The sequence below is a fragment of the Rissa tridactyla genome, chromosome 22 (genome assembly GCF_028500815.1).
Source record: "Rissa tridactyla isolate bRisTri1 chromosome 22, bRisTri1.patW.cur.20221130, whole genome shotgun sequence".
Classification (NCBI taxonomy): Eukaryota; Metazoa; Chordata; class Aves; order Charadriiformes; family Laridae; genus Rissa; species Rissa tridactyla.
In genome coordinates this window covers 957,272-970,984 of record NC_071487.1, presented here as the reverse complement: position 1 = coordinate 970,984, position 13,713 = coordinate 957,272, and the positions used below count along the sequence as shown (strand labels likewise).

Below are 13,713 nucleotides of genomic sequence, written 5' to 3'. Positions count from 1 at the left end.
GGGTTTTGTGGGGCGTTTTGAATCCCGTAAGTAGAGGGAGTTGAGCAATTTCTGCCTTCCACCTCGACTAGGATGTGAAGCTGATCCAATCAGTACCTTGCTTTGAAGGAATGTTTTCCTGAATCCAGCAGGTAAGCGAATGTGGTGTAATTTTAATCCCACTTTGAAAAATAACGGAGTATCAGGTGCAAAAGGAAAGTTAAGGTAAGAACCAGAAATTATTTGAACATTTTAGTTTTAACTGCATAAAGAAATGAAGTCACTTAAGGAAAGCAACAGCGCTTAACGTCCCTGCTTAGCATCTGCACTTTCTTTCCTTAACAGTTGCATTTTAGGTTCAATTCCTTCCCCACTGAGCCTCCTCCACATCCATGTTCCTTCCTATTTTACATCATGCCAATGGTCTACGTAGCTGAAGTGCCGCTGCCACGGATTGCTTCCCCCGCCATCGAACAGCTGTTACAAGACGTGCTTTCTTTTAATGCTCCCTATCGATCCCCGGCAACTGAGCCGCAGCTTGGCCGTGCCGTTTCATAAGCAGACGGACAGCGTGGTTCCGGGGTGGGAGTGACCCAGCAGCCCCGCAGGTACCGGGGGCGCCGAGCGGGAGAGGCCGAGGCCTCGCAGGCCAGAAGCAGCTTCTCCTTCAGAGGCCGGCGAAAGCGACGTGCCCGCGACCTTCGGCGGCGCTGGGCGAGGGCGAGCTACGGGCCGAGATGGCTCCCGGAGCGGCCTGAGGCCCCGGCCGGGGCCTGTCCCGGTGCCCGCTCGCCGCCGCCCGCGCCTCCCCCGAGACGGGTGGGGCGGGGAACGGCCGTACGTGCCCTGCGCCGTCCCCACGGCGACGCGGCCGTAAAGCGCGGCTGCGCGTGCCGCCTGGCGCCTCACGGCACTTCCGGCCGGTGCGGCCTAGCGGCGGCGGCCCGTTGTCCCGCAGCCATGGAGATGCCGTTGCCGCCCGACGGTGAGCGCGGCCCGGGCGGCGGCGGGGACGGAGGGGAGGGCGCCGGGTGGGAGCGGGGCGGCGGGGCCAGCGGGGGCTGACGGCGCTGCCTTGCCCACAGACCAGGAGCTGCGGAATGTCATCGACAAGCTGGCGCAGTTCGTGGCGCGGAACGGGCCCGAGTTCGAGAAGATGACGATGGAGAAGCAGAAGGAGAACCCCAAATTCTCCTTCCTCTTCGGGGGCGACTTCTACGGCTACTACAAGTACAAGCTGGCCCTGGAGCAGCAGCAGCGTGAGTGGGGCCCGCGCCTTGTGCCGGGCCGGGGGCTCGGGGCCGGCGCTGGGCCGCGGCGGGCTCTGCTCCCCCCGCCGCGGACACCGGGCCCCGGTCCCGGCTGGCGGAGCCACTTTTCTCCCTCCTGGCCGCGCTCTGACCCGCCAGGACTGGTTTGCAGCCTCTTCCAGCCCTCTAAGCTCCAGGTAGTTGGCCGAGCCCTGCCCGCGGCTCCTCACGCCCCCCGTTGGCGGGTTTGGAGGTAGGCTGGGCCGCTCCGCCGGTACCGGCGGTGCGGTGGGACGCAGCTCGACACCCGGAGGGCCCTCAAGAATAGGGTAGCCGAGCGCTGCAGCGCTGGGGGCTGGTCCTGTGTTGGAGTCGTTCCTCTCCAAGTGCACAAGGAGTTGCTGACATTCCGCTTTTGCACCGTCCACCCTCGACTGCACGGTTCTCATTTTGTGTTAAGCAACTATGCAAACAGTGAGGGTCTGTCTTGGAACCAGCACGGGTTTCGTGTGTGGGCTGGTGGTAGCAGATCTCTCTGGGAGGCTTACTTTAAAAGTTTACTTTGTCTGATAGTGTTGTGCAAGCAAAGTCAAGATATCGAGGCTACCACGCAGATCCAGCCACTGCCACAGCCGTCTCTCCCACCGGCTGCACCGATCCCAGCTCCTCAGGGCACTCCTTCTGTGGAGGAACTTATCCAGCAGAGTCAGTGGAACCTGCAGCAGCAGGAGCAGCATCTCCTTGCCATGAGACAGGTTGGTTTAAGATAAGCACTCCACTGGTTTATTCTAGGCTGCCAGTGGCTGTAAAAAATAGGAGTGAAGGGTGAGACAAAGGTTTCCTTCTGACTAGTAGCAGCGGCATGTGTTGGTGAGTAGAGAGAAGGAGTCATGCTTTGCTTATTTTTGTTCTGTGGCAACTGCCGCCATCTCCTTAAAACAGATGTATCTGGTGTGCTAGCAAGATTCGTCTGTGATTAAAATATTTATTTGTTATATGAAAAACCTTGTTGGTTTGCAGAGTGGAATAAATTGTGACTGCTTTAATCTTTGTTTAATGCTGCAGCTTGCTGTGAACTGCAAGACGTTCCCGCTTGTAGTATTGGAATGTGGATTCTGATTAGGAATGGAGAGATTCTAGAGGTGGGAACGAACTGGACTTTTCCTGAAGAATGAGAAGAGTCTTTTCAGAAACAAATTACTGGAATATTTATATGTAGTCACGTTGCTTGTAAAAGGTCTTGGTCTTTGAGATAGATACTTCCAGTTAAGAGGACAGGGGTACAGCAGCTCAGTTTATTAAAAGAATATTGGATGTAATATAATTCTTTCTCTTCTTCTTTTTTTTCAGGAACAAGTCACATCAGCAGTAGCCCTTGCAATTGAGCAACAAATGCAGAAAGTTTTGGAGGAAACCCAGTTAGATATGAATGAATTTGACAATTTGTTGCAGCCGATAATTGACACTTGTACAAAAGATGCAATCTCAGTAAGTGATCTAAATCTGAACAGTTATTTGGTGGTGTTGTGCTTTAAATACAGTTTGAATTTTGAGGTTGTCTGTATAATAAACAGAAGCTTTAATGTTTTGTTGTATGGTAGGTGAGATAATAGCTGTTACTTGAAAGCTTCCATTCTTGCAGTTATTTCAGAGTTCTAGGAAGTCCATATAATGTGAACACATCAGACCAACTTAAAAAACTTTAAATTTGCTTTTCTAAGGCTGGCAAGAACTGGATGTTTAGTAACGCAAAATCTCCTGCGCACTGTGAGCTGATGGCTGGGCACCTGCGAAATCGTATAACGGCAGAAGGAGCTCACTTTGAGCTTCGGTTACATCTAATCTACTTAATCAATGATGTATTGCATCACTGGTAAGAGTTAAATTGGGGTTTTCAGTTTGATGTTTTGATTAATTCAGTGAGTCTCTCTCTGCTAGGTACATTGCTAGTTTGATTAGTCACTTTTAATTTTTAATGCATTCATTATTTTTTAGCAGCTGTATCCATAGCTGGCACAAAGATCTAGTGCTTTAATAATCAAATTCAGCTTTTACCTACTTTGTGTATTTGTCCTCCAGACAAGACTTACAGTAAAAACGTAAAGGAGGGAACTCTCTATTTTATGAGTCCACTATTTTTAGTGTAGCAGAAGTTGGGAGAAATTGACTATTACAATGCTCTTAGCACTATAGCGAAAGGCAGTAACTCTTCTCTTCCCATTCCTTTTCTGAAGCCAGCGGAAGCAAGCACGAGACCTTCTGGCTGCTTTGCAGAAGGTGGTTGTGCCTATTTATTGTACCAGTTTTCTAGCGGTGGAGGAGGATAAACAGCAGAAAATTGCCAGAGTGAGTATCTGGGTTTGGTTTAACTGTGTGCTCTGCTTCGTTAGGTTGGTGCTAGGCTAACAAAAAACAGGAGGATGGAAGAGGACCACTGAGATTTTTCTAGTGTGATTGTCTTCGTAAAGTCTGTTACAGGATGTGCTTTAATTCGTGTTTAAACTAGAACTTGTAAGTACCTAGGCTTTGTTTAAAAGTTGTCGTCATGAGGAATGCGTCTGAATCTTTGGTGGTTCAAAGACAAGTGCTGAAATCCTAGGTCTTTTGTCAAAGCTAGAGACATAAAAATGCTGTGCCTCGACTTTTCTTTTATTGTTCATCATTTCTAAAAACACTTCACTTTTGAATTTATGCAGCTTCTTCAACTATGGGAGAAAAATGGGTACTTTGATGAGTCAATTATTCAGCAGTTACAGAGCCCGGCTCTTGGACTTGGCCAGTACCAGGTTAGCCACAAAAGAAAAGTAACTCTTTTTTCTATTGATGTGAATATTCTGAAAACAAATTTAGGAAATGTTTTTCTTTTTTGAAAGGTAAATATTAATTCCCCCCCTCCCTGCCCTTGTAGTCATTTACAAGGGATTATGAAAATAATGTAAACCATACTATTGTTATTTCAAACATTCAATAATCCAGCTGCTGATAGCATCCCGGAAAGTCTGTTTGTGTTTGTAACTGCTACAGTCATGTACATATTTGCAAGTGTGTTCTCTTTTTATGGAAATGAGTGTTTGGTAAAATGGAAACTAAAGAAACCGTGGCTTTAAATTGTATACACTAGGCATAAAAATTGTTGTGACAGCAGGAACTATTCATTTTTAGCGTTAATAATTAATGGTGTTGATTTTAGCTGTATTTGAAAGCTGAGCATTAATACAGACAGTGGATTCTAGCCTGCAGAGAATATTTTGGAAATCTGCACAGAGTTTGGTAGTGTGACTAGGTTCTTGTGCCAGCAGGTTGTCCTGCATTCTCCTGTGTTTCTTGGGCAGGGGTGGAGAGCAGTATAGGAGGGTCTGAGCAGACAGGAGAACTGTTTTAGGTGCAGTGTTCTCGTTAACTTGTTCTTCTTAATTTATCTCTTTGTCAGGCAAATTTGATCACTGAATATGCGACGGTAGTACAGCCTGTACAGGTAGCCTTCCAACAGCAGATACAGAACCTGAAAACTCAACATGAAGAGTTTGTAAACAGTTTAACGCAGCAGCAGCAGCAACAAATACAAATACCACCACTAGAGAACGAGGTGAAATCCACACCCCCACCTCAAGCCCCCACAGCAGCACCAGCCTCGGCTCCGCCATCTGCTCCAGTTACACAAGCAGGTACCAGCCTGTTCTGGGCACCTGTGCAGAAATCAGTGGGTGGCAACATTGTGAGGTTTTTTTAATTTGTTCCTTTTTCGGTAGCAGTGTACTGTGCTATGCTGGTTTGGTTCAGGCAAAAGCCTGAAACTCTTTGGAGGCTTGCAGCTGGCATGGTCTGATGCTGGAATATAAAAAGAACTAAAGATATGAATGTTGAACTGTGATCAGAAATCTGCTCTCCCAGTAGTAGATTTCTGCAGAACGTTTACACATCCAAAGAAATTCAGGTGGAGGCCTTGATGATCTCAAAGGTCCTTTCCAACCATGAAGGTTCTATGATTCTATGTTGTAGGTGTGCTCATGGTTTATTAACTGCCTGTGACCTGGATGCTTATAGTAGTCTCCAATATGTTTCAGATGATGGTAAATCCCAGCTGCCTCTAGCTGGTTCTACAGAGTATGACACAACAGGGTCTGGAGTGCAGGATCCTGCCTCTGGTGGACCGCGTGGCCCTGGATCTCATGACCAGATTCCTGCAAATAAACCGCCCTGGTTTGACCAACCTCACCCTGTTGCACCATGGGGTCAACAACAGGTAAGAAACATAGTTCTGAAAGAAGATGTAGAGGGAAGTGGAGGTTTAGAATGACCGAAGTGTGATGAAAAGCTGTGAAAGTTACAAATCCGGATTCAAACGCCAAGCTTTCTCATTCTGAGCCCAGTTAAAGGCAAAGTATAAAGTGTATTTCAGTTTGCCAACCATCACACTCTTTCCCTATTAACAAGAAGTACTCTCTTGAGTACAGAGCTATTTGGTTCAGTAACAGTTTGGTCTTTTCCTGTCTTTTCTCTGGAGCTGCAGTTGTTCAGACCCTGTATTAGGAAAGTTCTTTCACTTGTGTGTATTGCCTACAGGCTGCATTTACTTCAAAAAGGCAGACTATTTTTATTGCATTCTTTATTTTTGTAGCCTAATGACCAGGCTGCTTTTCTCACCACTAGGGACCGCCTCATTGTCCTCCATGGAATAACAACCATGAAGGAATGTGGAACGAACAGAGAGATCAAGGCTGGAACAATCAGCGAGAGACACCTTGGAACAACCAGCCCGATCCTTCTTGGAACAACCAGTTTGAAGCACCGTGGAACAACCAGCATGAACAACCTCCATGGGGTGGGGGTCAAAGGGAACCTCCATTTCGAATGCAGCGGCCACCTCACTTCAGAGGCCCATTTCCTCCACATCAGCAACATCCCCAATTCAACCAGCCCCCGCATCCGCATAATTTCAACCGCTTTCCACCTCGCTTCATGCAGGATGATTTTCCACCTCGCCATCCCTTTGAAAGGCCTCCTTATCCTCATCGTTTTGATTACCCCCAGGGGGATTTTCCTCAAGGTAAAGTGTGTACCAGGCCAGGTTTTCTTACGTTGCGATGCTGATTGCCATTACAAAATTCGTTAGTGCTTTGGGGTGACAGCTTATTCTTGGTGTACTGTTGTGTTTTTCCTCAGAAATGTTGAGTTTGGGGGTTTGGGAAGCTACTGCTAACAACTCAGTCGGAAATAGATGCAGACTTGGATGCTTCCTTGCTTTTTGAGTCTTCCTTCCCTAAGGAATGCAGATAACCAGAAATCGTAATCCAAATTCAAGTCAGCATCTCTACAGGCACCCCTTTTGGCACTATTTCACTTTAAAAATAGTAAGTTCAAAGATGAGAAGCAGCATGTGCTTGTTTGTAAATTCGATCTCCGGTACAGCAGGCCGTAGGTGAGGGCTCTGCAGCTGTGTCCTCCGTAGATGGAGGAAACCAGGCTGGAAGCGTTTGTGCGTGTGCATACATTCATCCATGCCCTTCTTTTCTTCTCTTGATTTTTACTGAAAAGCTCTCCAATTACCTGCCTTCATGTAGTGTCTGGTGAAGTGATCCCTACCTCCGGTTCTCCCTTCTTGTTCACTTTGCTCTCGTGCTGGAACGGGGGTGTCTGAGTGCGGTCAGTGCTCTGCTTGCCCGGCCCTTGTGGCTCAGATTTGGCTGCGGGCTCCCTCGTGAAGTCTGGTGTAGTTCTGCCCCGATGTTTCTATTTCACATGCAGAAGTTAAGATTATTCTGGAATGATCCTTATCAAGGTAAAGTCTAAAGATCACCATGGTTCTGTAGGACAAGCCGCTTAAAAGAGCAATTATGTTGCTATGTAGGAGTTGCTATTTTAAGCTTAAAAGATTGTCAATTTTCCCAGTCCAAAAATCATTGAAAACCAATGAATTAGAGTTCATATATTTAGGATTGTGATTAACTTCTCCAGTAGAGACTGTTCTTTTTTCTTTTTTTTCTTTGTTTGTTTTTTTAAGAGTTGTGGTAGTGAGTGGGTAAAACAGCTTTTCTTGTCCTGGGGGAATTAAGGTTTAAGCTCAGAAGAAGATGCTCTGTTTTGGATTGTAGTGGTGATCCAAAACAGCTGTTGTTTCGCGTGAAGTTGTTGAAGGAGGGGATCTGCTAAAACAGATGGCTAAAATTAGGAAAGCGGTGAAGCGATGACAATGCCGACTCTGCTCAAGCTCTGATGAAGATGAGGGAAGTAACACTGGCTGAAGACTGGACAGTGGATCTAATGGCTGTTCCTGGAAAAACTGTTGGTCCTGCTGCAGAAGACGGTGACTGTCAGTCTTGCGTTTTTCTCTGTGTAGTGCAGTGAGTTCAGCAGGGTTCAGTCCTGGCGTTCACGGCAAATGGTTTGTCCATCAGCAATTGGATGTATGTCATTCACTTCTCTATTTTAACAGGGTATTATCTCTATCTCTTCTCGAAACGCCTCTTTAAACAAAGTATTTTCTTGTCACCTACTCATGTGAGTTAATTCCTGCCATGTTTATTTCTTTACGTAGGATGATTTGGCGTAGAGCCAGAACTAATTACAGGTCTGTGCTAAGACATGATTGTGTATTTAGGCTTCAGAAATGGATCTCATCAGTAGCTGCCCTGCTGCATCTGAAACCTTCTGTTCTTGAGCACGTCTTTCTTGTGGTACTTGTTGACCATGGTATGTCCCAAGGAAAGCAGTGGCTTAGGGCTAAAGTGTCCTGTTGTCTTGAGAGCAGTTTCTGTGGCCAGGGAGGGAGATGCGCTGTGAGATGCTGATGAATGTGCACCTGTAGCCGGCCTCTTAATTCTTCAGTTCTGTTGCTTTTCTTGGTCTGCAGGGCTCTGGGTGCCAAGATTGTTTTTTAGGATAAATGCACTAATTGAAGTACATCCCTCTGACTGCTTTCCTTTCTCTAGAGCTAAATAAAATGTTTTAACCCTTCCACTCTGCAGAAATTGGACCTCCTCATCATCACCCTGGTCACAGATTGCCTCATCCTGGGATCAGCGAGCATCCTCCCTGGGGAGGGCCACAGCACCCTGATTTCGGGCCTCCCCCGCATGGATTTAATGGGCAGCCTCCTCACATGCGGCGACAAGGGCCCCCTCACATGAACCACGATGATCCTAGTCTGGTGCCAAACGTTCCCTACTTTGATCTTCCCGCTGGACTGATGGCTCCACTTGTAAAAGTAAGTGCTTGCAACGGGTCCTGACTAGTAGGATTAAAAGATCAAAATCCCATGGTCAATATTAGGGACAGCTTAACATGGACATTTAAAATTTCAAATCTTTCCATCCAGCAGCCATCAGCCAAAGTTGTTGTAGGGGTATGCAAGGGCAGGAGGGGGGGCGAAGGTAGTGAAAATGGTAAAATTGGATCCAGTGTCCCAGTGAAAGCCATTTGAGTTCATATAAGTGGAAGAATAATGTACTCTTGAAAATCTTACCCCCCTGTTTAGAAAATAGAAATCCCCAGTGATTTTTCAGATGGGGAGAGGGACCTTGCAGTTCTGATGTGGCCACTGTGTACTAGTTTTTGGTATTCAGAGTTCTTTCTTACAAAGATGTTTTGCAACAATAATGTTACATATACAAACAAAGAATGATAGAGAACAGGAAATGTATCTGTATCAGCATCTGTGGGGATATAGACGTTTATGCGTTCTGTGTTTGAGATGAACAAATACGTCTCTTCCATCTCTAAACTTTGTGTTACTCTCAGCACACACCAGCTCTTGCCAGGCTTCCATCCAGCCACTGTTAGCACGAAGGTGGATAGATGAGAGCTGCATTTTATCTACCTGGTGATCCAGTTAATGCTGCAACCTGTGTAGTGCTGGCTTTTCTCAGAGAACTCAGAATGGTAGTGATAGCACGAGAAAGCATCGGGTCACCTGCAGAGTCCTTATTTCTGGACCACTTTTTTATCCCGTAGTGAAATGTGAGGTCCCTACACAGTTAAATCTATATTTATCTCTTCAGGTAGCCACCCCATGACACATGACACGAATGTAATTTGTTTTGTTTCCGGCAGCTTGAAGATCATGAGTATAAACCTTTAGATCCTAAAGATATACGTCTTCCACCCCCAATGCCCCCCAGTGAGAGACTACTGGCTGCGGTTGAGGCATTTTATAGTCCACCATCTCATGACAGGCCTAGAAACAGGTAAGAGTAGGTGTAGCTAACGATATGGTAAGGAAAATGCCCTAAGAAGCTGTCTCAAACCACCAAGTGCCGCTCTCTTCCTTCACCTGTGTCTTGGTTCTTCTAATGCTGAAATGAGTGCTCTTGTTATATTTTAAACTGCAAAGCTGTTTGATCTTACGCTGAGATTTGCGAGACCTTTTTGCCCAGGCCCTTTGTTCCCTACAAAATCTAGCGGAAATCCTGAACGTCTCCATTGATTGAAGTAGAACGTCACAGCTGACGGTTCTTTGTGTGGTTGATTTATTGCAGTGAAGGTTGGGAGCAGAATGGACTGTACGAATTCTTCAGAGCTAAAATGAGAGCGAGACGGAGGAAAGGTCAGGAGAAGAGAAACAGGTGAGAGATGCTGTTTGCTGCCTTCCGATGCATGCTTTTTGTTTGGGAGGTGCTAGGAATACCTTGGGCTAAATGCAGGGGAAAGTCTGTTCAGCAACACGCTGATGGAATAACTGAGTTTCAACTTGCTGGAATTTGTCTGATCTGCAGAAAGTCGTTTTTGCCACACAAGTTTTCACTGGATCGTCTGCAGAAATACACTGCTCGTGTGTAATTTGAATTTGATCAGAAGAATATTTGTGTTTCTCGTGCTTCTCCCAGGAGTTTCACTGGAGTTTCTCTGCTTTTCTCCGTGCAGTGGGCCTTCTCGGTCTCGCAGTCGGTCTAAAAGCCGAGGGCGCTCATCCTCCCGGTCCAATTCACGATCTTCAAAATCATCTGGTTCCTATTCGAGGTCACGATCTCGCTCTTGCTCTCGATCACGATCCTATTCCCGCTCTCAGTCCAGGTAGAGTGCAATGGGCTGGATCTGGGGAACTGGGGGTGGGAAAACCCCAACACTCCAGGCCGAACGAGGAACTGTGGGTATTGCTCCGGTAACTTGTGCCTCTGATCTCGTGTGCTCTTCCTCTGCAGAAGCCGGAGCAGGTCCCGCTCTTCTCACAGCCGCTCGCGATCACGGTCGCGATCAAGATCGAAATCGTACTCCCCAGGAAGGCGACGCCGGTCCCGGTCTCGCAGCCCCACTCCTCCGTAAGCTTTTGGAGTTTTATTTCTCTTTTTACCTGGGTTGTTTGGGAAAGTACCAGCAAGGACGCTTTCTCATACCCTGGGCTTATTAAGCACTTCAACAAATAGTAGAAAAGAAGATGGAAAGCAGGTTTGGAAACAAATCTATGTGCTTATAGGGAGAACACTCCTCTGTTGTGATGGCTTTTTGTTTTAACAAAACACTGTGCAACTCTGAAGGCCTCCTTACACCTTCTTAGGAAGCAGGAGGAGTCCTCTGAGTACTCGCTGTTAGGAGGACTGTAGCGTTTGCTTTCCCTTGTACCGAGAAGCTGTTAGGGTGTTTCTGGCACCTCTATAACTCCATAATCTAATAGCTTTATAAAAGAATAGTTTAGTAGAGTGGATGGGATTATATTGGGTGTTAATGTTTAACAGATTATAAATGACCTTGCCTTGGGTCAGAACAGGATCGCTTGTTCCTGATTTGTTCTTTTTCTTCCCTTAGTTCTTCTGCTGGTTTGGGCTCCAGTTCCGGGCCTCCTATACCAGAATCAAGACTTGGAGAAGAAAATAAAGGCCATCAAATGCTAGTGAAAATGGGTAAGATCCTGTTCTGGAGTCTTGCGCAAGCCAGGAAACAAAATCAGGCACCCAGCTCCTGGATAGAGCTAATTCATGTATTTTCCTAAGTAATTATCCCTTGTTATTCCAAGGTCAGTGTAAGGATATTCAGAGATACGAGTATGTAGAACATGGAGCCGTGGTGGCAGTTGTCTTTCTGGGAAGGGTATGGAAGACACAAGAGGCCCAAGTTTGTGTGAGAACTGACCTCCCCGGGGCACTTCATCCCCCCGCGGTGCGGCTCAGCAGGGCTGACTGGACACATCGGCCTTGCGCTGCCTTTCCCCTTGCCCCCTTCAGAGTTCTTAGGGACAGCGCTGATGTTTGCCAGCTCCGAGTTTATCTGCATGTTAATGCTTTTCAGTAAACGGGACGGTTCATGTTGCTTCAGGCTGGCTGTCACTGTCCTGCTGTATCAAATTAACACCTTCTTTGGTTGTTTCCAAAAATGTCTGTTTGTTCTCAGAATTCTAGTCATTAAAAAATATTTACAGGATTACAATGTTGTGTCCTTTCTGCAGGATGGAGTGGATCGGGTGGATTGGGAGCCAAGGAACAAGGAATTCAGGATCCAATTAAGGGAGGCGATATCCGAGACAAATGGGATCAATATAAAGGAGTGGGAGTTGCATTAGATGACCCTTACGAAAACTACCGAAGAAATAAAAGTTACTCGTTTATTGCGCGCATGAAGGCCAGAGATGAATGTAAGTGAACATTTCTAAGCAATTTTAAAAACCTGTGCAGACTTGATATTGATTTTGCCCTATTTACTGTAGACTGTAAACCCAAATCAAAAGACTAGTAACTCTTAGTTCTTTCTAATGTAACGGATACAGTAAACCAACAGGTAAGTAGACATATACTCTGATTACTCTGCATCTTTTCCTTTTTAGGAGTTGTGTTGTATTCTAATTTCTGAAACATTAATTAGCCAGTGCTGTGTAAGCCACGTGCTGGCTGCAGTACCAATGGCCTGCACCTCTTGAGTGTTACCCCTCAAAGACCCGGAGCAACTCCCGAGGTAGAGGCAGCAGCCGTGCCCAGGCGGGATGCTGCTGACGCAGGGAGGGCTTCCTGCTTGGAATGAAGTTGGAGCACGCTTAGTGCTGGGCCCTGCCCAACTCCAAGTTTCTGACAATTAGCGCGGTCTTCTGCCCAAGCCAGAACTGGGAACAAACTCACTGGAGCGCAGGAAGGGTTCAGAAAAAGTCAAGGTGCTTCCTAAGAGATGAAGACAGTTACCCAAATGATAGATTTTTGCAGAGAGTCTGTGTTACGTAGAACAACTGCACTTGCCAATGACTAAAAGGAAAAAAAATTGCCCAATGAAAAGTCACTTCTGCCTACGCTGCAGTAGATCTGTGCAATAAAATGGGTTCAAATAAAGCCCAAAAAGAAAAACTCCTCCTTGATAGAGCCCTCAGTCCATGAAACTTTTCAGTCAGCTTAGGTAACTGCAGAATGTGTAAGAACTCTTTTCCCTATTGTTTCAGTGAAGCGTGAAACGCAAGACCCTCCACCACCCGAATAAGACTCTCTGAAGAAAGATGTCTTGCATCTTCTACAAAACATTAAACTTGTATAAATCCGGATTAAAGTCTGGAGGAAGTGACAAATGAATTACTTTTTAAACTATGGTGAAAAATGGAAAGCTATGACATGTACCTCAACACTTGTTGTTTAGTGTTTAAAAAAGGCCAGTCGTAACTATGACATGTCTTAGCAAGTTTAAGAACTTCCATTTATTTTGCAAAATTTTTTAATTAGTTTCCCATTTTATACTAGAATTAAACCCCAGTCAAGCTCTCCCTGGTGCAGGATTGTGATTCATTCATTCCTGTGGAATACAGACGTTATCTGATACAGTTATATGTTCTCTAGTTCCATAATGTATGTTTATTTCTCTCAAAAGGTTAATTCTATTTGAAGTGGAGGGGTGCTGCCTTGGGATCAAGTCAGACTGATGCTGAGCAGTGTATCCTAATGTCTAAATGGGGAATGAAGCACCTAGTTCCAGTACAGGTGACCTATGAGCACTGTGCGAGCTTGTTAGAACCTACCCTCCACCTTAACGCCCCTACACACCAGCTGCTGCAGTCCCAACTCTGGTCAGAACACGAGGGTTCACTGGTCTAGCTTTTCAAGCGCTCTAAGGGATGTTCAATGCTTTGTAACGGAAGACATTCTTTAAGCTTTTTCTATTTTTGTATATACCCTTTAATAAAAGCTAATTAGTTGAATAGAAGAGAATCGACTTTCTCTGCTCTGCAGGTTTCTAATGATGAAACGTTCTTGGAAACTTCCTTTAATCTAAATGAGAAAAAAAAAACCCAAACCTTTTGTAACTTTGCAGAGACCACCAGCTAAAGATGTTAGGCCCTTACACTGCACTTCCACTCCCGAGGTCTGCGTGGTGGTAACCTCTTCCAGAGTCATTTGTTTGTATAGCAGAAACCCTCTTAAAACCGTTCAATTAATATGGTGAAATATCAGTTTGTTCTAGATCTACTGTAGTTGTGGAGCTGTAACTGTCTGTGAATCGGCATACAACACCTGTATGTTATCAACTTGTGAATTTTATTGTTTTGCCTTCCAATAAACACTTTTTTTTTTTAATAAAAATAAAA

General features: G+C 45.8%; 1 protein-coding gene across 2 annotated transcripts; it reads left to right on the top strand.

Annotated features, from left to right (window-relative positions):
- Positions 1-844: 844 nt before the first annotated feature.
- Positions 845-13,699, top strand: CHERP (calcium homeostasis endoplasmic reticulum protein). 2 transcript variants are annotated; one of them, XM_054182281.1, is made up of 18 exons: positions 845-964; positions 1,065-1,238; positions 1,803-1,984; positions 2,580-2,717; positions 2,951-3,102; positions 3,464-3,575; positions 3,926-4,015; positions 4,660-4,894; positions 5,294-5,472; positions 5,880-6,276; positions 8,195-8,433; positions 9,279-9,412; positions 9,704-9,790; positions 10,089-10,238; positions 10,367-10,483; positions 10,968-11,062; positions 11,605-11,790; positions 12,999-13,699. In XM_054182281.1, the coding sequence occupies exons 1-18, from the start codon at positions 940-942 to the stop codon at positions 13,001-13,003; spliced, it is 2,697 nt and encodes an 898-aa protein (XP_054038256.1). In that variant the 5' UTR covers positions 845-939; the 3' UTR covers positions 13,004-13,699. The 2 variants fall into 2 exon arrangements, with proteins under 2 accessions (XP_054038256.1, XP_054038255.1); XM_054182280.1 differs by having other exon boundaries at positions 12,580-13,699.
- Positions 13,700-13,713: the final 14 nt, after the last annotated feature.